This window comes from Symphalangus syndactylus, chromosome 19, assembly GCF_028878055.3.
Source record: "Symphalangus syndactylus isolate Jambi chromosome 19, NHGRI_mSymSyn1-v2.1_pri, whole genome shotgun sequence".
NCBI classification, from domain to species: domain Eukaryota; kingdom Metazoa; phylum Chordata; class Mammalia; order Primates; family Hylobatidae; genus Symphalangus; species Symphalangus syndactylus.
In genome coordinates this window covers 39,069,150-39,096,696 of record NC_072434.2, presented here as the reverse complement: position 1 = coordinate 39,096,696, position 27,547 = coordinate 39,069,150, and the positions used below count along the sequence as shown (strand labels likewise).

General features: G+C 38.3%; 2 protein-coding genes across 4 annotated transcripts in view; one reads left to right on the top strand and one right to left on the bottom strand.

Moving 5' to 3' along the window:
• Window positions 1-7,604: 7,604 nt before the first annotated feature.
• On the bottom strand, window positions 7,605-17,032 carry ARPC5 (actin related protein 2/3 complex subunit 5). 2 transcript variants are annotated; one of them, XM_055234219.2, is made up of 4 exons: window positions 16,708-17,032; window positions 14,275-14,356; window positions 11,672-11,848; window positions 7,605-8,993 (listed from the first exon to the last, which is right to left on the bottom strand). In XM_055234219.2, exons 1-4 carry the CDS (start codon window positions 16,848-16,850, stop codon window positions 8,931-8,933), a joined length of 465 nt encoding a protein of 154 aa, XP_055090194.1. In that variant the 5' UTR covers window positions 16,851-17,032; the 3' UTR covers window positions 7,605-8,930. The 2 variants fall into 2 exon arrangements, with proteins under 2 accessions (XP_055090194.1, XP_055090193.1); XM_055234218.2 differs by having other exon boundaries at window positions 14,275-14,347; window positions 16,708-17,010.
• Window positions 17,033-17,235: 203 nt separating this feature from the next.
• RGL1 (ral guanine nucleotide dissociation stimulator like 1) overlaps window positions 17,236-27,547 on the top strand; it is a 289,859-nt gene continuing 279,547 nt past the window's right edge. The window contains exon 1 of one of the 2 annotated variants that reach the window (XM_055234759.2): window positions 17,236-17,688. The gene's annotated coding sequence lies outside the window, so the exon portion shown is untranslated. The remainder of the gene's footprint in view (window positions 17,689-27,547) is intronic. The other variant, XM_055234763.2, reaches the window with a different exon arrangement.

Sequence of the window (27,547 nt, the reverse complement as noted above, 5' to 3'; positions counted from 1 at the left end):
TTGATATTCTTTAAAAAGAGTAATTTCTATAGACATAGTTTGGGGCTTCCCAGAGTCTTCCCTCTAAAAAATTAAAACAAAATTTAAAAAATGGTAGGTTCAAATAGAATAACATGCAGACACATAAGATAGATGAAAATTTGAGAAATGAATCCAGGTAAAACCCAGATCAATCCATCAATTAGTACATAAAGGAAATATAACTTACTTGAAAGCCTACTAGATCAGCCAGACATATGGCAAGCCTTATTGATTTCTGCCTCATAACAATTTCATGTTGTAGATGATATTATATTTATTTCACAGATGAAGAAACAGGCTCAGAAAGGTTAAGTTACTGGACAGAGGCCACATAGCTTGCTGGATCTGTTTTTCCAAAGTAAAAACTTGTTTTTTATACCACATTGCCCACACTTCTTATAAGACTCTATCTGCAGTCCTTCAGGAAGTGAAAAAAATCTTTTAATAATCAGACACCTAAATTCTAGGTGATCACTGTAACATGTATTTTTTCTAGGCAATATACTTCTCCAAGTTAACCTCATTAAAATGGGGCAATAATACCTATATTCATTTATTCGCCGAAAGGTGCCTAACACTTCAATAAATGTAAGGGACCCAATTATGCACAAGGTTTCATATAGTGACCAAAGATAAATGATCCATGGACCCTAACCTAGCAGAACCTATATATGAAACACACGTTTATTATTTTATGTAATAAGAATCTCATTTCTGAGAACTTTTTGTCTTTACACTCCATCTACAGAGTTACAGTGAAAGTCGCTATATTAGTAAAATGTGATCCAGCCTATGTCTCAGTTGACTGATCCAGAGGTTGAGTCTAGACTCAAGCTGGACCAATCAGAATCCTTCCCTGGGACTTTGGAAGTGGAACTGAGAAAGAAAAGTCAGTTTTGGTCTGGGTGTCTGAACATCATGATGGGAAACTTAGGGGGCTTCTGGTGGAGTGTTTTGTCGTGTTACTGGTAAAGCAGAGGAGGCTGATTATTGGTGATAAAAGCAAGAATGGAGCAGACCTGCAGAGAAATGTAAGCATGAGTTTTCAGTGGCTGCATGTAAAAGTTAAGTAGAGCTTTAGGCAGTATTAAACAATATTATTACAGCTCCCAGAAGCCCGGTTCTCATGGTACACCTTCTTGCTGAACTCCAACATGTCCTACTCAATACAGCACCCCAGAGAGTCACTATCAATCAGCATATACTTTGTCTATGTACTTCCTGGCCTGACAACAGCTATAACATGAAACTCATAAGTAGCTGTATCTCAGCAGCAGATGGTTTCCCTCTTTTTAGAATAAACACTGGGTGTTATATCAAAGTTAAGGAAATCTTTTGCTTTTGAGCTGAGGACCCAGAAAACTTGGAACCAGTCTTCAAACTTAGTGGTAACATGGTATCAGTTAATTAACTTGATTTAATACTAATAATGAACAGGATTCTGGAATGTTCACTAATTGTGCGAATTCTGAAATGGTGTCGTTTCCTCGGCTTGGTATTCCCTTCCTGTTTTCTATTTGGCAAACTCTTAGATAGCCTTCAAGGTCCATTGAATGCTCCTATTTTCACACCTTTTCCTTGACATTCTCTCTTGGAGAAGTAATTGCTCCCCATCTGTTATTGTACATGAATTTACTCTCTTCTTTATTATAGCTTGTTTACTATTGAATTTTAGTCATTGCTCGTGTCTCTTACCTAGAATCTAGACCCTGCAGGATAAGGATTGTATTTTAAATATTTTAAGCAGCCTTAGCATGTAAATACTTGACTGAATGACAGTGAAACTGTGCTTTCACGTGCAAAATACTTTGGGTAGTTTGTCTTAAGAAAACACCCTCAATCCTGAGAAAACCAACCAAGTCAATATATTAGGATAAAACTTCCATATGGGGACCAACTAATCTATTCTAGTTTACATTTGGAGCAGCAATTGTTGAAAAGAAAAATATGAATATTTTAAAATAAAAAAACTAAAATTTAAAATCATAAAAACATCCAAGAACATCTCATGAAATTTCTATTTTTAAATTTTGGAGCCGGGAAAATCTTTCTAAGTATGACTTGAACTCTAAATGCCATAAGAAAAGATTAATAAACTCAATTAGATAAAAATAAAAATAACCATTTTATTTATAGTAAAAGCTATTATAAAGTGAAACTCAAAATGCAAGAAATATTTGACATTCCTGTTGAAAAGAGCTCCTACAAATCAGTAAGAAAAAGACCATCAAAAGGGCAAAGACAATATAGAAATACAAAAATATAGAAGAGAAAATACAACCAGCTATTAGACATGTGAAAAGATGTGCAATCTCATTTACATTAAGAGAAATGCAAATATACGATACCATTTTTAAAACATCAGATTTGAAACGATTAAAAAATGTTTTATGACAAACACATAGAATAAGTAAAGGGGCGGGAAAACATGCATTCTTCTACATTGCTAGAGAAAGTATAATTGACAAAACCTTTAAGAAAGGCAATTTAGCAATATCTCCCTTAAATGCCCTCCAACTGACCTTAACTTTCACTTTTAGGAACTGATCTACAAATAGGCTTGAACATATGCAAAATGGCTTGTGTATAATGCTATTCACTGTAGCACTGTTTGTAACTGCAAAAGATCAGAAACCACCTAAATCAATAGGGAAATGGTTAAGTAAATTATGGTACATTTATTTATATAATAGAATTATTATGCAGTCATAAAAATAAAATTGTTATCGGAAAGTGGTCCTGATCCAGACCCCAAGGGAGCGTTCTTGGATCTCACGCAACAAAGAATTCTGGGCGAGTCTGTAAAGTTAAAGCAAGTTTATTAAGAAAGTAAAGGAATAAAGAATGGCTACTCCATAGGCAGAGCAGCCCTGAGGGCTGCTGGTTGCCCATTTTAATGGTTATTTCTTGATGATATGCTAAACAAGGGGTGGATTATTCATGCCTCCCCTTTTTAAACCATATAGGATAACTTCGTGATGTTGCCATGGCATTTGTAAACTGTCATGGTGCTGGTGGGAGTGTAGTGGTGAGGATGACCAGAGGCAGAGGTCACTTTCATTGCCATCTTGGATTTGGTGGGTTTTGGCCAGCTTCTTTACTGCAAACTGTTTAATCAGCAAGGTCTTTATGACCGGTATCTTGTGTTGACCTCCTATCTCATCCTGTGACTTAGAATGCCTTAACCGTCTGGGAATGCAGCCCAGTAGGTTTCAGCCTTATTTTACCTAGCTGCTATTCAAGACAGAGTTGCTTTGGTTCAAACGCCTCTGAAGGGATTAAGGAAGTTCTTTACGTATTGATAGGAAATTACCACCAAAATATACTGTTAATGAAAAAAGCAAGGCACAGAACACTATATATAGTGTGTTAGTATTTATGTACACAAAGGGGTAAAATCTTATATAGGTATTTGCCTGTAAATGCATATACCATATCTGGAGGGATGCCTAAGAATTAAGTGACAACAGTTGGTTGTCAAAAGAGAAACTAGGGTGGAATGGAAAATTATCACAGTACGTATTTCTTACTTTTTAAATGTTGAACAACATGAACAAATTACATGAAAACAAATGAATAAAAACTAAAATGAACAAAATATAGAACCATTGGCTAATGAATACACTGACTTTTAACTTAGGAAATTGAAGAAAATCTTAGTTGCCCTGGCATCTTGATTAAATTTTTGGAGAAACAAAAGGAAGTATGATGTTATTCAGAGGCATTGGCCATTTAAGTTATTCATTACCCTAAGGGTTGACAGGATTAGAAAAATCTACGTATAAAGTCAAGGAAGGTGATATAAATTCATGGATATAATTTAATGGTTATCTTTAAGGAAAACAAGGGGTATTGGGTCACATCTCTGCTCTCAGAAGGTGATGCCACAGAATAAGGAGCACTTCATATAAACTCCCATGGTGCCCCTGTTAGCCAGATGTGAGCTGGAATGCTGTCCCTCAGCCACTTTCTCTGGTGACTTCTGGCAAAGCTAAACACTATAGGGGCTGCATGTGGTACTCATGGTGGCTCTGATTTCCACCTAAGCCTGATAAATTCCCTTCTTAACTGTCCACATTGAAGTGAATTGAAATTCTTTGTGACTAAACTTGATTGGCTCTAGGGTATTTGAACCCAAGAATTATTTTAGTCTTTGTATAGTTCTCAATTTGTACTTCTGATGTGTTGCCCTATTCAGGTACCCTAAGAACCTGTGTATAAGTTAAGGATTTCTTAAGTGACTTAGCTCATTCAATGTTACGCAACCAAGAGATATTTGTTGAACACCAACTATGCCAAGTGAATGTGGGGATCAGTAAGAGACAGCTACTATGACTTCAGGAGGCCCACATAGTCTAGCAGAAAGGTCAAGAGGGTGTACCTTGCAGAGCAGGAGCTAACTGCTAGGCTGGAAAATACGGGAGTTTAAGAATGCTTTGGAATTCAGGTGGGTCATACACTACTCAATTTGTGTTTCATGTGCTGTGGATTCTAGGGAACCGTTTCAGAGAGAAATAAGAGATGTAAACATAGATAATTTATGTTTATTACTCTTACACACTCAAGTAATAGAAATGATAAAGGAAAACAGAAATGTTAAAGTGAATGCTGTGTCCCATGTTGCTTGTGATTGGATCATCAATGTGGTGAAGTAGCACCACCTTGAGGCAGATGACATGCTGTACCTCTGTGGGCTTCCCGGGCCTCCTCCATATCTGGAATCGTACAAGAGGCACCTGCACAGAACGTTTCCACATTGGGGTTTTCACATACTGTATTAGTGACATTGGGATGAGGGGGAGAGGGATTGGGGCAGAGGTCCCACGGCAGGAATATGGACAGAAGCAGCCTTGTTTTAGGGCACTCGGTTCTACAGAGGCCGTTGGTCTGTTTCTTAATTGGGTGTGTTTTTCAATTATTTTGGTGCTTGTAAAATATTTTGTCTGTAAGGTGATGTTATTTGTAAATCTAAAGGAAAAATCGTGTATCTAAAAATTAATCAATCTGGCTGGGCGTGGTGGCTCACGCCTATAATCCCAGTGCTTTGGGAAGCTGAGAAGGATGGTGGATCACCTGAGGTCAGGAGTTCAAGACCAGCCTGGGCAACATGGTGAAACCCTATCTCTACTAAAAATACAAAAATTAGCTGGGCATGGTGACGCGTGCCTGTAATCCGAGCTACTCAGGAGGCTGAGGCAGGAGAATCGCTTGAGCCTGGGAGGTGGAGGTTGCAGTGAGCCGAGATTGTGCCATTGCACTCCAGCCTGAGCAACAGAGCAGACTCCATCTCAAAAAAAAAAAAAAATTAATTTTCTGTTTTTACCTTTATATACATGAGGTGAAACTAAGTGATCATCAATGTCTATTTCAGCTAATACAAAATTATGATTTCCTATAATTTGACTTTCTTTAATCTATCATGGAGATAGTTTCTGATCCTGTTAATAATTCACACCATCTAGAATTCTACGTTAAAAACATTAAAACTGCGGCCGGGCACGGTGGCTCACACATGTAATCCCAGCACTTTGGGAGGCCGAGGCAGGCGGATCACGAGGTCAGGAGATCGAGACCATCCTGGCTAACACAGTGAAACCCTGTCTCTACTAAAAATACAAAAAATTAGCCGGGCGTGGTGGCAGGCGCCTGTAGTCCCAGCTACTTGGGAGGCTGAGGCAGGACAATGGCGTGAACCCAGGAGGCAGAGCTTGCAGTGATTCACTGCACTCCAGCCTGGGCGACAGAGCAAGACTCTGTCTCAAAAAAAAAAAATAACACAAAGAATCCACAAAAAAGCCCAAACATTAAAACTGCAAGAACGGTGACTATTAAACCCACTTTTAACTTTCTCTTTCTACTCTGTTCATTTCACTTATTTCTGCCCCTCCAAAGGATTAGTTCAAATTAATGTCTCACTTTAAATACTCTGATCCACCCTGATTTTGTTGTTCTCCCAACACTGACTAACTGCATTTACAGTCAAATGCTAAATTGTATGATGTTTTCTTTTTTTTTTTTTTGTATGACATAATTTTCAAGTGCTTAACCTTACTTCCCAATTAGGCTGACAGCAAACTGGCAAACAAGATTCAGACCTTATTCTTCTGTTATGTCCTAATGATCCTGGGATCCACAAGAAATGCTTTAAAAAGAATTTGGTTAATTTGTACCATCTACATATTGATTTCACCCATGTTCATGTCCTTAAAATATCATCATACTTGTCATCAAGTATGACTGTTACCTAAATGGTGCTGTTAGCCAATGACCAAGAAAGGGTATGTTTTCCATTTCTTCCATTTTGTAAAATGGCAAAAAAGAAACCAAATAATAAAACCACTGAGATTAAAGGAGAATGGGAGGTAAACAACTACTTTTGTGCTAAAAGTGTCCTATGGCATTTATATATATTTTTCCACAATTAATCCTATTCCCAACTCTTTTCACCAAGGACAGTATTGTGTCATGGTTACTATACCCTGGGCTGACATTTAGTCAGGAGGCAACAGTTGAACCAGTTGTTTCCAGCTGGTATCCATTTTGACTTGGTCTCTTGTTAAATATTTTTATTGTCTCCCCTCAGTAAAGCTGATAGACTGGCAGATTCTAAATACACCCACCCATTTGTGTGAACACAGAATATGAACTCCAGAATTTTTCCAAACGCTTCAGTTATGAAAGTGATGTTAAGAGGGATTTTATGAAAAAGTATTCAGTATCATTTGATTTTAAAGTTTGTAATTGGTTATGCTATACCTACTTGACTACCTCTAATACCTATTGACTAAGGCACAGTGGCATGTGCCTGTAGTTCCAGCTATTCGGGAGGCTGAGGCAGGATTGCTTGAAGCCAGGAGTTTGAGGCTTCAGTGCACTATGATCACACCTGTGAACAGCCACTGCACTCCAGCCTGGGCAGCATAGCAAGTCCCCATCTCTAAGTAATATTTAAAAATAATACCTATTGCTTAGCTTATCTTCACCCATAAGACCCTGAATTGCCTGGAAGTGTTTTAAAGTGGGAATCTAGTCAGGTGAAGATCGAAAGCAAACAGAAGTTGCTGTCAGTAGGTAAGTACAAGAAATAGATTTGAGGTGTAAGAAAGAGAATTTTGGAGGCTGGGAATGAATGACTGCAGCTGCTAGGCTACTTTGCACTTTCTAGTCTAGGTATGTGGGCAGTGATACCACATACAGGTATTCAGCTGCCATCCAGAGGGCTATGGAATCACTCCAAAGGCGTAAGTGCTCTGACATCATTCATGACTCTCTTCTCTATCATCTTATATCTATATAAAGTAGTCTTATAAAAACCCTACCAAATTGTTCTTGTTGTGGTGGTGGGCGCCCGTAGTCCCAGCTACTTGGAGAGGCTGAGGCAGGAGAATGGCGTGAACCCGGGAGGCGGAGCTTGCAGTGAGCCGAGATTGCGCCACTGCACTCCAGCCTGCGCGACAGAGCAAGACTCTGTCTCAAAAAAAAAAAAAAAAAAAAAAAAAAAGAGTACAATACTTGGTGGTAGAAGCAGAAAACCTTTCTTCTTAATTAACCATACATTTGTAATTGTTAAAGTCAGAGAAAAATTATTCAACACTGACATTTTATTTTCTGAAGTTTTATCATTTTTACAAAACAAAACAAAACGAAACAAAAAGCAGGTATCAAAAACAGCAAAGAGTTTATAGAATTTCTGTACCAGTTTGCACATAAGTCAGTGATTACAAAACTGGTGTCCAATGTAAATACTAATCACAAGCTGACTTCCCTCTTGGTCAGGTGGTTTGTTTTAGAGCTACTCGATATTTATAACTTTTTATAAGCACCGGTCATTTTTTGAGAACTGATTTGGTTTGTCCAACAAAGTAAACGATTTTTTGCTGTGTGGCAGTTTCTTTTTTTAAAAAACACTGAGCTAAAACACAGAATGTGTATTTGTTTGGATCTGAACCAAATCTTTTGAGATCCCAATTACCCTGAAGAACACTGAAGACATTTATGGGGCATATTAAATGGTATCTTAAATACTAGTTGTATACCTCATAATGTCTAAGGCAGCTATTATATTTCTAAAGAAAGTAGCATTTCATTCAGAGGCTGCCCAGAGTTTAAATTACACCATAGTTTTTCTTTCTTTCTGCAAATCATTCTTTCTGATTTGCAGTTTTTTCCAAACAGAGCCATATTATTGGAACAAAGGTTTGATGTTCATGCCCAACAAGCTCTGATATTTTATGGATACATTTGTATAGAGCAAGACTTCTTGCTCTGAACCCTGGGTGACCACAAATAAATTGAGAGGCCATGATTATTGGATGCTGAGAGAAAGTAGCATACTTAAACCCACAGTACAGATAATCAGGAGGCAAGCAAAAACAAAGCTAGAACTTGGTAGTGGTATTTACCCACCACTTATTCCAAAAACATATTTTGCTTAAATAAGGGAAATATGGTCCAGTTTTGCAATGTTAATAGCTGCCAGTCTCTCATATTTTTTATAAATATCATTTCCTGACTAGCAATGAGCTAGGAAACTGGCCTCAAATTCTGACCAAATCTCTCAGTATTAGTTAAAAATAATACAAAACAAAACAAAAAACCAGCCAATAGGGGTTAAAAGTTGCACAATTAAACTTGAATGTAAATTATACTATATACAGATTGGTATAAACGTCACTGAAATGGTTTTGAAAGGATGAAACACTTCTATTTTAACAAAATTTCTTCTATATTATCCCAATTTTCATTAAAGGACAACTGATATGTAATTTTTTTCTTTACAGATATGAAAAAGCAAGAAGGCAAAGCTGAGAGAAACAGATGCTACCCACAGGGCAGCAGTGGCATTTGGTTGTTTTGGTCTTTGTACCAGCAATTCCCACTCCCGAGGCAGATATCCACTTCCTGCCAGACTACACGGTTTTTCTTGCAGTCAAGACACGAACAATGGACCCTACTCCTCCAGCAGCAAGTGCCTAAAAACAAACCAAGATGTAAATGTTGACAGAATCATAAAAGGTCAATTCTCATATTTAGTAAAACATTCTTCTTAAAGAAGGAATGGGCACGGCTATAGACCCTGAATTTATTAGTTAACAAATAATAAATTCTTGAGCACCAATTACGCACCAGGTACTGTTCTTGACGCTGGGGTTACAGTAATAAACAAAACCTTGAAAGTCCCTGCCCTCATGAGCTTACATTCTAGTGAGATACTAGTTTACATTCTAGTATATTAATTCTAAATAATGTTTTAAAAAATCTGCAGCATAGTGTTCCTGCTCAAAAAAGGTGGACATTCTGCATTTCTCATTCTCACCACACAGTCAGGAGAAAATTCAAACTGGGATCAACCATCCCAACTTCCACTTCGATTAGTCAGCTTTTGTCAGATTTTTTTCTCCCAAAGAAAGAAGGTATTGTTTAATAGCTAAGAACTTAGAGACTTTAACTCTGACTCTAATTTGAAAAATAGAGAGTAATGATCAAGTATTAGGAATCTGAGCTCTGGTTTCTTTCTGTTCAAAAAATATTTATGGAATACCTTTGTATACTGAGTACTGTGCTAGATGCTGGGGATACAAAAGTGAACAAATACAGCATTTTCTGGTCTAGCACGAGGAGACATATAAATGGGTAATTTTTATCTAACGTATGAAATGAAGAGTTGTGCTTCAGGTGCTATTAAAGCACCAGGGAGAGGCTTATACCCAGATTAACAGTATAGAGGAATGTTTCAGCTAAGGCTTCATGGAGGAAATGACACATTAAAAGAATGAGTAGGTGACAGGCTAACACCAGAAAATCATGAGCAAATGTATGGAGGTGTGAAACGATACCGTGCATTCAGGAAAAAGGCTGGCATTGCTGTAGCCTGAGGGGAAGAATGACATGGAAGATGAAGCTAGACTTGGGAACTTTGACTTTATCCTGCAGATGACTGACAAGGGCAATTTTGATTTTAAAGATATCATTCTGATGGCTGGGTAGAGAACAGATTTGAGGGAGGCAAAACTATTAATTGGGAAACCAGTCAGGAAGCTATGGCAACAGACTGGGAGAGATGCTGTGAACAGCTGCATTACATACACTTGAACACAGAGATTTCAGAAATACTTCGAAGATTGGTAAAAACTGGTGACTGACATTTGGAAGAAATGAAGACTTCACACATGCCTCAGTTTCCTCAGCTACAAAAGAGGAATAATAGCAAGCATTTCCCTCCTTTTTTATGAGGATTAAATGAGTTAATATTTATAAAGTCCTTTGAAGAATATGTGGAATACAGTAAGTAATCAATGTTCACTGCAATCTTGAGGCTATACTAGAACAATGCTGCTTGGGTTTTAAAGCTGGCTCTTCATCTGTAAATTGAGGATGATAAAGATATTTATATACTTCACAGGGTTGTTGTAAAGGTTAAATAAAACATTAATAGTATGGTGCCTGGCAACAGAAAGTGTTCCATGAATAGGGTGCCATATAAATTACTATCCAAATTGGTACATTTTAGAGTAAAAGGGGGAACTATTTATAGCTATGATGGGACAACAGGCATAAACTGGGGCTATCCTGGGAAAGTTGTGAGGAATGGTTACCCTAATCCATAAATGTTAGTTCTTTTTGATAGTGTATGAGGGATAAAGTGACTTGACCAAGGCTAAACCACAAGTTTTACTATGTACTTTTTTCTTATGTGTGTATTTTCACTCAGATACACTTCAAACACTCAATATTTTTATGACTGGTTCTATTTACATCTTATCCAGTTTTTTACCCAAAGCTCAAAATCCCTTGTACTCTTTTGACAGATGATGTATCAGCATCTACTTACATTGCAAAATATACACATGAAAACAGAAAAACATGATTTAAGAATTCTTGATCCTCCAAACCCCTAATTCTTTAAAAAAAAGTTATAAAATATCTAACACAAAATTTGCCATTTTAACCATCTTTAAGTGTAAAATCCATTGGCATTAATTATATTCACAATATACTGTAGCCATTACCACTGTTTCCAAAACTTTTTTACCACTCCAAGCAGGAACTCTGTACCCATTAAGCACTAACTCCCTATTCCTTGCTTTCCCTACTTCCTGGTAACCTCTAAGGACTTTCTGTCCCTTTGTGTTTGCCTATCCTAGATTATTTCACATAAGTAAAATTATAAAATATTAGTTCTTTTGTGTTTGGTTCATTTCACTTGGTATGTTTTCAAGGTTTACCCATGTTATAGCATGTGTCAGAATGTCCTTCCTTTTTATGGTTGAATCATATTCCATTGTATGTATGTACCACAATCTAGCTGTTCATCTGTTGATGATCCTTGTGTTGTTTTCACCTTTTGGTCACTGTGAAAGAATTCTTGATTTGTATTGCTTATTTTCTTTTACAAAGTTTTGATTTAATTCAGAGTTCAAGATTATGTTTAATTACTAATAATCATTGCTGAATAAACACAAGTGTTGGAATCAGAATCTCTTAAGACCAAGGCTAGTAAACATAAATATGAACTATCATTTTCATGCATTTTATTTGTAATAACAAAAATGTACAACCAATCAAAATGGTTATTTAGGTGAGAGAGCTTGTTATTGTCATTCCCTATTGTAAAAGAACCAGTCATATAGATTTATAATTCATAACTTACCTTTTCATGCCATTGCAGTAACATAGCACTGCTATTGTCAGAGGGGCTCTCAAATCCTTTATAAATATACTTCATTAGGAGATCCACACCATTCTTGTCCAGAGATTGAACTGCCTTTTCTATATCATTAGCTTTAAAAGAGATGAGCACCTTCAAGACAATGCTGCCTGCCCGGTCCTGGTGGGTAAATAAATAACAGAACATTTAGACATATCTGTATGAGGAGGGTTTAGAATTTCAGAAAGTCCACACTAAGAAGGTGACATTTGAGTAAAGACCTGAAGGACGTGAAAGAGGAAGGCTTGGGATAACTGAGGAAAGTGTTTCAGACAGAGCAAAGAACAGTGCTATTAGTGTGTATTCAGTGTGTTCCAGGAATAGAAAAAAACCCAATGTGGTTGGAGTGGATTGGTGGGAGAAAAGCACGTGAGTAAGTCAGAGGTTATGGGAGGACAGATCGTGTAAGGCCTACAGGCATTGAAAGGAGTTTGGCTTTTACTGAGAGAAAAGAGAAGACACTGGAAGGTTTTACGAGCAGTGTCATAATCTGACTCACATTTTAACAGGATCGCTTTGGCATCTATGTTACAGAGAATAAGCTGTGAGAGTAGTGGATAAGGTAGAAGCAGGGAGAGCAATTAGGAGGCAAATGCAATAATACAGGCTGTATGTGGTAAGCATAGTAGCAGTGGAGGTGGCAAGAAACTAGACAGACTGTTGACATAATTGAAGGCAGAGCCAAGAGGATTTGCTAACAGATCAATGTGATAATTTAACAATTTATTAAAACAACATTTAAATTTATGTCTTGATCTTAAAAAAAATCCCAACAAAACGGGCAGGTGTGGTGGCTCACAGCTGTAATGTAATCCCAGCACTTTGGGAGGCCGAGATGGGCAGATCACCTGAGGTCAGGAGTTCGAGACCAGCCTAGCCAAAATGGTAAAACCCCGTCTCTACTAAAAATACAGAAATCATGCAGGCATGGTGGTGTGTGCCTGTGATCCCAGCTACTCAGGAGGCGGAGGCAGGAGGATCGCTTAAACCCAGGAGGTGGAGGGTGCAGTGAGTTGAGATTGTGCCATCGCACTCCAACCTGGGCGACAGAGTGAGACTCCGTCTCAAAAAAAAAAAAACCCCAACAAAACCAGGAAGCAGATTTGCAGTTCCACCTTTCCACCTTGAATTATCCTTCAGAAGTAATTTTTTCTTAAAAACTTTCTCTTATTTAAAAATTTTAATAAACCAAGCAGTCTTGAAAGAAAATTGACTGTAATTTATATGAACTGACTGTGGATATGAAATATAGTGATGTTCACTAATAATGATCTTTTTTCTTTGGCAAAAGCCTGCTTCAAAAGCAGTTATTTTCTTACCCATCCAGCCAAGCAAAGGAAACACTTAACTGACCTTTTCAACAATTCGTTTCTCCTTCCATTCAACACAAAGTGATACCTCCAGCATTCCTACTGGTCAGGATTTCACAGAATGTTTATCTTTGGCTTAAAGACTGCAATTACCAGATTTAGAAAAATATCTTTGCATCCAGGGTAAAAATGAAACTTCAACGACATTCTTCACAACTTGCAAAAACCAAAGAAATTTTTCCCCAATAAAAAATTATGTTACCTAGATAATTATTATGCATTTACCTAAGTTATTACTTACTACTATTCAACTCAGATCCTTGAAGCTCCTAGGATGTATGAATAGCTATGGACAGCGGGGTTGATGCTATGGGCATCATTTTAAATAAATACGTAAATAGGTTAAGAATTAGTAAAAGACTGCAGAGAATGTAAGTTGCACAACTGTTCTGAAGGGCAATTTGGCAATACTACATGTACCAAAAGCCTTAAAAAAAAGTGCATTCTTTGATCCAGTAATTCACTGCTAGCAATTTACTCAAAGAGAACAATTAAAAATTTACCAAAAAATATTTTCAGTGGTTTACAATAGGAAAAAAAAGTCAGTCTAAATATATAACAAAACATTAGTTATGTATACACTGCAGCTTATCCATACACAACTGTTAAAAATGCTATAAACTTATTGCGAAGGAAAGCTCATGTACATTACATACAGCCGAAAAAGCACGTTATAAAATTTCATTCTTAAAAAACAAATGGGAACTCGGTAACTATATAGCAAGGCCCCAAAGTAGTAACTGCTATCTATGGGTGCTGGGACCATAAATGACTATCTTTTTAACCTTCCCATATATCTGAGCTTTCTATAATAAATATTTAGTATTTGTATGGTTTTAAAAAATCTTTAAAAAGCAATTACAATGTTTATTTTTGTAAAGGTTTAACTTTTTTTCAAACCTTTGCTCAAATTCAGCTTGAGTGATCTCCTCTAAAAACACACACAAATGATTTCACTATCGTTTGAACTTACTGTGTCTTACCATGCAGCATTATCATAACTACATTACGGGGCTATTTTTTTCACGTGAAATTTTTACTTATCAAACTACATTATAAACTCTTCTATGTCAAAGATAGCAAACAGTTAAAATATTGATTTTTTTTGCAACTGCAGAGGATTTTACTAAAAATAAGGTATCAGCAGAGATCACTGTGTTGTAGTCTGCAACTCACCTTCACTGCCTGACTCTTGGTGTTGATAGGGGGGTTCTTCAGAGCTGCCTGTAGGGCAGCTGTCATGTTTCCTGTGATGGAAGTTAAGGGTGTAGCAGCAAAGGATGGCCCCCAGGAAAGCATTATAACCACTGGTTCTTACGACTTGATTTACATATAAAAAGAAACTTTGGTCACCATGTTCAATACTGGAAATTCAATGTGCTGGTTTCCAGGATGTTAATCAAAGGCAAAATATCAACAGCAAAATAGAACATTAGACTTTTTTTTAATAAAGCAAGGACTGTTTCACCCTTGATTCTAACTATCAAATGAACACCTTGATAGTCTTTCATTTCCCAGTGAGATACATACGCAAACATTACCTAGAGTGGTGTTAAAGAAATCCTAAAATATATATCAGAATTATTAGTCCCCCAAATGAAATAACCTATTATCAACCAAAATGTCTTTTCCTGTGATTCTAATTGAAAAAATAAAGACCAAACTTTTACTAGAACTATATTCTATATTATCTGAAATGCTGGTAGAACATGCTGGCAGATTAGCAATCTGAATGATACACATTAGCAGTCTCTCAGTATTGATGAAAAGAGGCATCACAGAAGATGTAATAATTCATATGTCCCTTAGGTGGCAGCTTAATTTTTTGCTTTATATATTTTCTCTCATATTTCACAAAGGTTATTCAAACTGTGTTAGACCATACCTATTAAATTCAGGCTCTCTTTGAAAGCACTAGTGAGTTACCAAGCATGAGAAACAGAAGGCCAATCAGACTGTCAGAACGTACAGACATTCCCCTAAAAGGAAAACCAGAGTTCACTTGTTCCTCCATCTCTATTACCCCACCACTAGGGCTGTCTTTCCTGGCTGTATGTAAGGGTAAGAAGAGACAGTATCTTCATATTTTAAGATGAACTGATCAAAAAGCAGGTCCACTGATATGGATACAGCAGTACCATTTAAGAGTCACCACAAATTACCTAAAATACACTGGGGTTTCATAAAACACCATCTATCCATCACAAATAATGTTTTTAAGAAGCATGTTCACCATTTATCTTCTGAAGAAAAAGTTCTTACACACACAAAATCTCTGGTTGACAAGCTGTTACTTTCAAGGCTGCAGGGATTTCTTGAGAAGCATGCCTTATGTAGATTAGCTCATTTTTTATGACTCCAGGCACTTAAGTATTTAAATAATGCAAGAGAGCAACAGCTAATTATCTGAAAGTTCTGGCAAAGGACTATTTATATATTGATAAATGTCTAATGCTCTATTTAGGTGCCTTTAAAAAAGGATATTGTTGCCATTAAATATTTTCACTTTCATTTCCCCAATATAACAGGACATTGTTGAGAGTCTTATGAATACACCCAAGGATAATTAGAAATGCATACAAATCCAGTGTCTGAGATTTTCTAAAACTACAGCTTCGGTTTTTTGCAACATTTACATTTTTCTAAAAAAGATGTAATGCAAATGCGAAGCCAAAGTTATGAATATTCAAATATGCAAAACAGAAACTGGGAACTGACAGCCATATTTTAACTAAAATGGAAACAATTTTAGGATTACAAAAATGATTCTGCTTTATACAAATGACTCATCTTCTATCTTATTCATTGGGGTTTATTTTAAATATTTCCAAGGATTCTCCCCACGCATTCCCCGTCGTTTTTTCTATTGTCCTTTTCTTAGCAGGTAAAAGGCTCCAAGCTTCCTTCTGGGAGTTTTGTATTTTTTGTATTCATTCCCCTCCCCCGGTTAACAAATTCTGTGCAATGCATATTTTGCCAAATCCCCTTCTTCTTCTTCCTTTTTTTTTTTTTTTTAAAAAAGGCCAATGGGCTGAAAGCACAGGGGCCCTCAATTTTCAAACCGTCCCATCTCCCCCCGCCCCCCCGTAAGGAATAAACTACCTTAATGCTACCAATAACAAAAACACAACAAAAAACAAAACCACTAAGGAAAGATGCAGGTTCCCCACAATCAGAAATTTCTGGAGCTAATGTGACCCCAGGAAACAGAGTTCTAGGAAGAAAAACTAAGGCGCTCGGCACCAGCCTTCCCCACCAGCCCAGGCCGCCTTCCCCGGCGCCGCGAGGGCGCGGCCGGCGGGACCAGTTCCCGAGGCAGGCAGGCAGGCACTCGGGTGCAACCTGAGGAATCTGGAGGCGTGGAAGGCGCGCGGGGGAGCGCAGGCTTCCAAGAGTGGGACCCTTGCGTCTCCTGCCGACTGGGTAGGAAACGGGGGCTTCCCCCTGCCCTCTCAGAACGGGCGACTCCAAAGAGACAGCTTAAGCCGCAGGTTGAGAGGGCAGCTCCGCTCCGGTGCCCGGCGGATCCTGCAGGCTCCCGGGTCTCAGGAGAAGGGCCGGCTGGGCTTGGCTGGGCTGGGGTGGGGAGGGCGGCGAATGCAAGGATATTGCCGCAGGCAGGAGTCCACCTCGCCCTCGTCGGGCCCGGCCTGGCCGTCGCCCCCATCTTCTTCGTCCACGAACTTGTTTTCGTCATATTCATCCACGTCCACCTTCCGGAACCGGGCCGACGACACTGTGTTCTTCGACATCCCAATCCCGACCAGCGGCAAAAGCCTCTTCTTGGCGCTGCCTCTAACTCAGCAAGCCCAGCCCAGCAGCCCACTGCCCAGCGCCTGATTCACTTCCCTCTTCCGCTCTGGGGCGTCGCCGGCTGCCGCGGCTCGGACGGTTCTGGGCCTGCGCGCCAGCCCCGTTTCTTCCTCCTCAGGTTCGCGCTCCCCTGGCGCCTCCCACGCTGCCCCCGCTCTTCCACGGAGAGCGCGCGCGAGGGAGGGAGCGCGCAGGACACAGCGCGCAGGCGCGGGCTCTCCGCAGGCAAGGGGCGGGGCTGGGCGAACGAGGCGGGGGCGAGAGGGAGTGCCGAAAGCTGGACCGCGGGCAGAGGTAAGAAGCAATTGGTCGTCCGATTGCGTCACGTGATTCCCGGGGGGTTCCCATAGAAACGCTTTTCTGCGGTCCAGTCTAGGAGGTCCGAGGTTGGCGGGGATGGGCAGCAGCGGCAGGTGGCCTTGGCTTTTGCTGCAGCCGTCAACGACCTGTCATCGGGGTCCTGCGTAAGGTCCGGCTGGCTGGGACTTGGCTGTGGGTGGGATGGACTGGCTGCCGGACCGAGTGCTCTGCAGTTGGCAGGAGTATGAGGCGGAGTGATGCACACCCGGGCGCCCAGCATCGTTCTAATTGCCGGAGACGTTGCCTCAGACTGTGCGCTGCTAGAGGCTGCGTTCCTGAGCAGGAAGCCCGTTTTCTGGGGTTGGAACTACCCTTCTTGGCCAGCGGGAAGTCCCCAAGGACGGAGTCGAAAGGTCAAATCTTATCTGTCAGTGCTGTGTGACAGAATCGCGACGGGATCTGCAGAACCTGAACTCGGTATCAAATCTATTGGGAGGGAGGGGAACGTGTCCGGGCAGGTGCTGGAGTCGGGTGGCAAAACTGGGGTGAATTTGTAGAATTTGGGAAAGTGTCATTGACATCTTAAAATAGGTGGTCGTTTGGAGCAAGAATGCTCGAAAGGGGTAAGGGTAGGTTAGGCTCTGTAGTGCTGGGGGAAAACAAAATGTGTAAGGATTGGTGGAAGCCAGACCTTTAAGATTTATATTATGATTTAAGATTTATATGATTCCATCTAGGCCAGATTTTAAAAAAAATTGACATCCCCATTTCTGGAATGTAGGAGATAAAGGCACTAAGACGAAGGAAATGGTAGTTGTGCTGTGTGTATTACACTGAAGAACAAATATTTGCAGGATAAAATTAATTTGGACATTTGGCTGGACATTGCTCAGTATGGGTCCAGTTTAGTTGGATCTCGAGCAGAAGACTGGCTGTTGCCCTGTTGTGTACCACAATCTTTGGTTTCCAGTGCTGTGTTGAAAAGAGCACTGCGCTTAGAATCAGAAAACTCAGGCTTAAGTCTTGACTCTTCCACTCGTAATGTTTGAACGAGACATGTCACTTAAAATTCTGTCTCAGATTCCTCATCACTGAAATGGAGCTAATAATGTGCACTTTAAAAGATTGTTCTTAGGATTAAATATCACGAAAGTGTTTCCAAGCTCTAAAATTCTACATAAATGTAAAATGCATGTTACTTGTACCATTGGTTTTGGGACTAGTCTTATAAATTTCTTAATGATATGTGGTGTTTTATCTTGTTCCTAGAAGACATGGAAAGATTCTGAAGGGCAGAAACAGTTTTTCTTTTGTATCTTCCTTCCATCTGACAAAAAGCTAAGCATGCAGAAGGGACTCGATACATGTTTGATGAATGAATGAAATGTGAACGATTGTACAGTTTGAGAATCATACTGAGAATAATAAATCAGAAGAGGGAGAGAGATCTCAAAATTAAATATTTGTTGGATATATACATGTAAATACATATGTCCAGTCTTCTTTAAGCTCAAAAAAATACATATATACATGTGTGTATATTTATCTATGCAGTATATTATATACAAATAGAGAGTGGGAGAGAGACCTGGAGAATGGAATACATCCCTTTTTCTTGGGAAGAAGCAATGTGGCGTTTTTCTGTTCCCAATTAAACCACTCTTCTATAAGTATATCATTTAGGTGATAGAAGTAACGTTGCTTTAAATTAACATTCAAGTTACAAACACACACACTGGTAAAAATTCTCTTAGGACTGCCTTAAGACAGCAAAGGAAAAATTTTTACCTGTTGGCAATATTTATTTTAAAAAGCCATATGCCAAAGTATAAAATCATTACTATGGTGAATGGTGTTATATAACTTAGAATAAAGATTTTACAATTTTTTTTTCAGTTTCAGTCTTTGCTAACTTTAGTAGATGCTAATCAGTATACTTTAGCTGTTAAAGGTGATTGTACTTTTTCTTCTTTTAAATCAAGATCTTTCTTTGAAGAGAAAATCGAACATTAGAGGCACTATTGACAGCAAATGGAAACAGGGATTCAAGAGCTAATACATCTCTTCTCTTACATTTCTATTCTTTTGTATTGCCTTATTTAGGAAATTTTTTATTTTCTTATTTGAGAACTATGAAAGAATCCCAGAGTAGAAATCAACTTAAGGGAATAGTGAAAGAAATTTAAATAATCGATTGCTCAAGGGTATAATTATTTTGATTGCTCAGAATTTTGCTCTATATGTTTAATGTGTTAAATGTAATTAATTGCCAGCCAAATAATGCTTATTGCATTTAAGATGTGAAAAATGTCCTTTTCTAATGCAGTATTTTTTATTGTCTCACAATGATCTAAGTGCCTAGTACATAGTAGGTACTCAACACGTTTCTAGCCAATGATTTAATGATCTGACAAGTTAATTTTGGACTAACATTCAGAGATTGAGTATTTTTAATGGGCACATAAATTGCTTCTCTACCTTATTAGCTAGTTAAATCTTTATAAAGCTTTAGGGAAATTTTTGTGTGTATGTGGAGAAATCTGTATTTAATTATCTTTCAACTAGAAAACTCATTTCACTTCCTTGCAAATTCTAAATTTTTAATGTTAATCATGATACTTAATTCATTTTAGGTAATATTATTTTCCTTATTTTAATTTTTCAAATGAGTGCTTACCCTGATAGAAAAGATTTATAAGGTTTTAAGACATTTTACTTGTGCAAATAACCTGGTTTGGTTCAATACTGAAGCAGGACTGAATCTGAATTTTCTCAAGGTTAATGCCGTATATGTAGTTCCTTATTTTCTGTGATGATGCAAACAGCCAAGGATCTTTTCAGTTAGAAGGGACTTTAGTAAGGCTATAATAGGTCTTTCTTTTCAGACATTTTAAACCAAGGATTCTAACATGTGCTTCTCTTCCCCAAACTTGCCACTAAATACTTAAACAACAAATAAAGACATTGAATCCTGGCTGGGCGTGGTGGCTCATGCCTATAATCCCAGCACTTTGGGAAGCCAAGACGGGCAGATCACTTGAGGTGAGGAGTTCAAGACCAGCCTGGCCAAAATGGGGAAACCCTGTCTCTGCAAAAATACAAAAAACTAGCTGGGGGTGGTGGTGCACACCTGTAGTCCCAGTTACTTGGGAGGGTGAGGTGGGAGAATTGCTTGAACTTGGGAGGCGGAGATGGCAGTGAGCTGAGATTGTGCCATTGCACTCCAGCCTGGGCGACAGAGCAAGACACTTCATCTCAAAAAAAAAAAAAAAAAAAAAGGCATTGAATCCTGCAACATGACATTATTTATTTTTATTGTTTGAAATAAAAGTGCAAAATCAATGTTAATCAAATATGTAAAACGTATTATAAATATAAATAAGTGAATTTCAATTCTGGTAAGGATGCTTTAATACCAGGGTTCTCAGGCAACATAATTACTGAAATATAAAAAGATTTTTAGCATGTTGTCCATAGACTATCTTATGATTTAATGCTCCTATGAATATCTACATCAACTGGTTCTGTGTTAAACTTTAAAACATGAATCTTCAGAATTTCATTTTTTCTTGTTTCAAGTTTTTTCTTTACATAATTTTATGATTACACATTAAAGTGGGATAGGGTGAACTCTCTGCTGAAACTTGTCAACTAAAAACCTGTAAGCCAAAAAAAAAAAAAAATCAGGGAAAAAAAATCTCTAAATATGTTGAATTTATTTGGGAATTAGAAAAGAGGATTATAACCTGAGATGCACAGCTGTGGCAAGCTACATATGCATCAAAGAAGGGAGGATAAAGGGAAACATTTTTCTTTTTTTCTTTTTTTTTTTTTGAGACGGAGTCTTGCTCTGTCACCAGGCTGGAGTGCAGTGGCACAATCTCAGCTCACTGCAACCTCCGACTTCCTGGTTCAAGCATTCTCCTGCGTCAGCCTCCGAAGTAGCTGGGATTACAGGCGCACGCCACCACGCCCAGCTAATTTTTATATTTTTAATAGAGACGGGGTTTCACCATATTGGCCAGGATAGTCTTGATCTCCTGACCTTGTCTGCCCGCCTCGGGCTCACAAAGTGCTGGGATTACAGGTGTGAGCCACTGTGCCTGGCTAAAGGGAAATTTTTATTTGGCAAAAGGAGAAGTTCATATAAGCTGCTTGGAAACAGACATTGGTTTTGGATACTCAAAGTCAGAGTTGGCGCCATTTTAGAGGAGGAGATGCTGTTACTGGGCAGGTGTTGTTTTGAGAGCATTTTATCTGAATTGCTGCAGTCCTACAGAATTTCTTATTTTAGAAAGTCCTTGAGACAGGACTTCCAAAAATGTCTTTTATCTCGTCCATGCAATCATGAACCCTATTCCTTTTGTGCTCCCCTGGCTCTAGTTTGTGTTTGACAAAAACTGATTTCATCCTGGTATCTGCAACTTTCATAAACCTTTATTTATATATTAATACTTCAAAGATTAAAAAAATTGTTAATCTCTTGCCTCAGGAAAAAGATTTAGTGCCAAAGAATAACTCTTATTTTTAAAATATTGTGAATGAGACTTTTTTCATTTGATTTTTTTAATGGCTTATGATGATATAAAATGAAAGCTATGGACTTTAAAACATATTTATCCTGTATTCTTTCTCAGCACTGGGGTATTTTATTAATGCTAACAGTCGTTTTAAGGTTGCATCTCTTATCACACTGTGTAATATTTGAGGTAATGATAATTTACATCTTCTTTTCCAATATTTCTGTCACTTATTTTATCTTGTGTTTGCTAGAATCTTGAAGAGAGTGTTGAAAAATTGAGTGCTGGGCTTTTCCGCTTTGTTCCTATTTCAATGGAAATGTCTTTGGTATTTCACAAGTTGACATTATATTGACTTTTGCTTTATGACTTTCAGAAATGACCGCTAAAATTATCAAATGCCTTTGATGGAGATCTAATGATAAAAATCATATAGTTTCTATCTTTGAATTTATGAATGTAGTGAATATATATATTTTTCTACACTGAAACATTCCCACATTTCTAGAATAACCTCTATTTGGTTGTGAAATATTACCATTTTAATTACTTGCTGGATTTGATTAGTTTATATTTTGTTTATATGGTTTCAGAATTTTTTTTTAAAAATTGCGACAGGATCTCTGTTGCCCGGGCTGGAGGGCAGTGGTATGATCTTGGCTCAGTGCAGCCTTGACCTCCCAGGCTCAAGCCATCCTCCCACCTCAGCCTACCAAGTAGCTGAGACCACAGGAGCCACGCCACTACCCCTAGATAATTTTTGTATTTTTTGTAGACATGGGGTTTTGCCATGTTGCCTAGGCTGGTCTTGAACTCCTGACCACAAACAATCTGCCAGCCTTGGCGTCTCACAGTGCTAGGATTATAGGTGTGAGGCACTGTGTGCTGCCTTTAAAAATTTTGTTTTGTAGATACAGTGTCTCCCTATGTTGCCCAAGCTGGTCTTCAACTCCTGGCCTTAATCGATTCTCCCGCCTTGGTCTCCCACATGATGAGATTACAGGCATGAGCCACCCCACCATACCTGGCCATAATTTCTGTTTTTAAGTAAGATTTGTCCTTAGTTTTATTTATTTGTGCTATCTTTATCCAGTTTTGATATTAGTGTTAGCCTAACTTTGTAGATGAATTTAGATTTCCACCTTTTTTTATATGCTCCGCAATAGTTTAAATGATGAAAAATTATCATGCTATTTGGTCTTTGAAGGTTACAGAATGTGCTGCAAAACTACCTGGGCTTGCTGATATTTTTAGAGGTACATCTTTGGTTATTCTTTTCTTCTATGATTATTGATTTGTTTGATTTTCTTTCTCTTCTTGAATCAATTTTAGAATTTATGGTTTCTAGAAAATCATGCATCTCATCTAGATTGCCAATTTATTGGCAAGAAGTTGCACTAAATGTTTTCTTATAATTATTTTAGTATCTTCCATGACCATGGACATTTTTCTTTTCTCCTTACCACTATTAACTCTTTAAACAAAACACTGAAATCAACTTTTTCTTCCCCAACCTGATTATCACAAATTCTAGTAACGTATCTTTACTTCTTAAGGAAAATAAGAAGTCAACTATCTAAGACTGATAGGTTTGATAAAATCTGAAAGATCCTGCAATCCTTATAATTTCCTACTATTTATATTTATCCTGTTCATATTTTATTAATAATAGCAACCACTTAATAAGTTTATTGTGTGTCAGACACTTGGTAAATAAACCCTTTACTTGCATTATTTAACCCCAGAGTAGCTCTATAGCCTAGAAATTAGTGTTCCCATTTTATGAATGAGTAAACTAAAGTTCAGAGAGGTTATGTAATTTGGCCAATGATATTCAATCAGCAAGTGGCAGAATGATGTGGGAACTGAGTCTGTCAGATTCTGGGGTTTATGCATTTAATCACCACTCTTTACTTTCAGTATCTTTTTCATTATTCCAAATTATAATACTTACTTTTTTCTAAAAATAAGTATATAACCAAGTATCAAAGGCCTAAATAAACCCATATAACAGCTTGAAATGAGCTGTAAATTGTGAACCTAAAAAAACCTTGTTATTGTAATGATTTTTTAAAGGATATTTGTTTTTTAGATATTTCTGTGAACTTTCCTTACCTTATCTCTGTATTTTGAGACTAGCCATAGAGCCTGATTTCTAATATTGAGTCTAACAGACAAGATGTCACTTTTTTTGCATTTAGAGAGACCAGTAGGTGTCAACTAGTAATTCAATTTTTAAAAAGATTATGATAAAATAGATATAATAAAGTCACTATCTTAACCATTTTGAAGTGTACAATTAAGTAGTACTAAGCACATTGTTGTGCAACTACTACCAACATCCATCTCCAGACCTCTTTTCATCTTACAAAATTAACTCTGTACCCATTAAACAATAACTCCCTGTTCCCTGCTCCCCAGCCCCTGGCAACCACCATTTTCTACTTACCACATGTAAGTGGAATCATATGGTGTTTGCCTATTTTTGACTGGTTTATTTAACTCGGCATAATGTCCTCAAGATTGATCCATGTTGTGGCACATGGATGGATTTCCTTCCTTTTTAAAGCCGAATAATATTCCATTGTATGTATATACCACATTGTGGGTATCCATTCATCTGTCAATGGACATTTGGTTTGGTTCTACCTTTTGGCTATTGTGAATAATACTGCTATAAACATGGGTGTAGAAATATCTCTTTGAGGTCCTGTTTTTTATTTATTTATTTATTTATTTATTTATTTATTTATTTTGAGACGGGGTCTCACTCTGTTGCCAGACTGGAGTGCAGTGGTGCAATCTCGGCTCACTGCAACCTCTGCCTCCTGGGTTCAAGTGATTCTCCTGCCTCAGCCTCCCAAATAGCTGGGACTATAGGCGCATGCCACCATGCCCGGCTAACTTTTTGTATTTTTAGTAGAGAAGGGGTTTCACCATGTTAGCCAGGATGGTCTTGATCTCCTGACCTTGTGATCCGCCCACCTCGGCCTCCCAAAGTGCTGGGATTACAGGCGTGAGCCACCACGCCCAGCCCGAGGTCCTGTTTTATAAAAAAAATTACTTTACTTTTTAAAATAGATTCAGGGTCTTGTTATGTTGCCCAGGCTGGTCTTGAACTCCTAGGCTAAAACGATCCTCACACCTCAGCCTCCCAAAGTGCTAGGATTACAGGCATGAATCACCGTGCTTGGCCAAGACCTTGTTTTTTATACCCAGAAGTGGAATTGCCTGATGATATATTAATTCTCTTTTTAATTTTTTGAGGAACGATTTGCACTTAATTTTAACTAAACAATGCAATAAAACAATGTTCCATTGCCTTGGGTCCCAGATTTAGTACATCCCTGAAAGTCAGGGACACCTAAGATAAGATAATCTTGGGATTTATGTTTGGCATGAGGTCCTGGGCAACAGGGGAGTGGGAGAGGGCCAAAGTTCTGGGATCTAGAACCTACTAAAGTTTTCCACCCTAGCCCACCCTGCCTACCTGGCTTCCATAGTTTAGAGGATGCCCATTGGTACTGTGGTTTGAGCAGAATGACAGAAAAGCTACAGGACAGGTCCTAAATAAATATGGATTCTTTCAGACTTTGTAGTGAATCTGCATCGTTATTATTTAGAGAAGCATTAAGGCGTAATGATTAAGAACATGGATTCTGGAGCTCAACTTCTTGGGTTTAACGCTCAGCTCAGCCTTTATTTGCTACTTGGGCAGTTACTTAAATTATCTGTGGCACAATTTCCTTATTTGTAAAGTAAGTATTATAATAATATCTACCTCATAGGATTATTGGGAGGATTAAATGAATTAATACATGTAAGTGCTTAGAAAAATACTTGACATACAGCTCTCACTCAATGTTAGTAATAATGATAATATTATTTTTTAGAAACAGGGTCTTGCTATGTTGCCCAGGCTGGAGTGTAGTGGTGTGATCATAGCTCACTGCAGCCTCTACCTCCTGGGCTGAAGCAGTGCTCCTGCCTCAGCCTACCAAAGTACTGAGATTACAGGTGGGAGCCACCACGCCTGGCCGAATAAAATTATTTTAAATTAGTATAGGTTATGATGTGGCTTTCCTTTTAAAATTATTTTATTTTTTTAATTTGTAAATTTATTTATGTGGCTTTCCTTAAAAACCAATAAGAAGAGTAAGATTCCATTCTGGGACTTAAACTTTTTGGATTGCTTATACTATGAATAAAAAAAGATGTAACGGCAGTTTAAAGAAATAGGATTTGCTGTCAGATCAGCAGGATTAGATTATAGCTTGATGAATTCTAATCTATTTAGTATTATATAAATTGGATTGTAGCTTGATAAAACATAGAAAACGGATTTCTAGTCACATAGAAAATTGATGCTATGACAGGAGTTGTCTCTTGCTGCCTAGACCTTCCCAAACACTGTCCAGGAATGAGATGCCCTTGTGCATACCCCATCCACCACTTCATTCTAAGCAGATGTCAGTCACCACTACTAAAGCAGAATCTGATAGCACTAAACATTTGAGTCACATAATGGACTCCTCTAATCCATAAGGCAACCTTATGATAATTTGGCTTGCCATGTAGCTTATCTACATGGAGAGGCTATGTAACCTGGATGACTTGAATATATGCTTGCATATCCAGTTAAGTCTTACAGGAAATCAGTACATTGGTTTTTTGTCTTTACATGTCAATCTCAAGAGCTTTGTTGATCCAAACTTGCTTCTGATGAGTAAATCCATTCTTCCTGTACTTACGAAGTAGGTAGTTGAGCATACAAAGCTAAGACCCCCAAACCCTGGACCTTGGTAGATTCACCAAGATAATGTGTCCCTCTCTGCAGTCTCATTGTTTTCTTGGGATATATCCCAATGCCTTTTCCAGATCATCATATTACTAGCTACATTAATTTACTTCTATTTTCTTTATTTCCATTATTTCTGTATGTGTGGTGGCAGAGATATTCTTCCATATCACCACTGCCAGTTGGCTGAAGAGGGGTGGAGCAACCCAACTTCTCTCTCTCAATCCCCGGCCAGCCTGACATGACCAAGAATCACTGTGTAGTGAGCAAGGAAAGCTAATCACTGCACTGCAGGATCTCACTTTGTGGAACTATTGCTTTGCTATATGCCTTCTTATAGCAGACGGAGCTGAAAGGAACCTTAAAGATGAACTAGCCCACATTTCTTGTTTTACAGATGAGGAAACAGATTACTTGCCTTGGGCAGTATATCTTTATGCTCTTCTAACAGTCTTTTGTCTAAGGTTGGCTGTATTGGCCTGGACTTATGACCTGTCAGTAATCTTCTTCGTAGCCCTAGTCTTACTGAACCAGTACAAAAGTTTAACTGCCAAAGGCACTTTTCTTTCCTATAGTTCTGGCAACTTCTCCTTTTGCTATATACCACTGATATCCAGGTTCAGTTCATCATGTATTTCAGACCATGTTTCTAATTGGATTCTCTGTAGCCTGGTTCATGTTGTAGTCTGCCGTTTTCTGGCAACAAATTGGATCTATTTTAATAATGATCAGAGATGCTGGATTTGTCATGTTGGGATCTTTTTTTTTTTTTTTTTTTTTAAGACGGAGTCTCGCTCTGTCGCCCAGGCTGGAGTGCAGTGGCGCAATCTCGGCTCACTGCAAGCTCCGCCTCCCGGGTTCACGCCATTCTCCTGCCTCAGCCTCTCCGAGTAGCTGGGACTACAAGGCTCCCGCCACCACGCCCGGCTAATTTTTTGTATTTTTAGTAGAGACGGGGTTTCACCGTGGTCTCGATCTCCTGACCTCGTGATCCGCCCACCTCGGCCTCCCAAAGTGC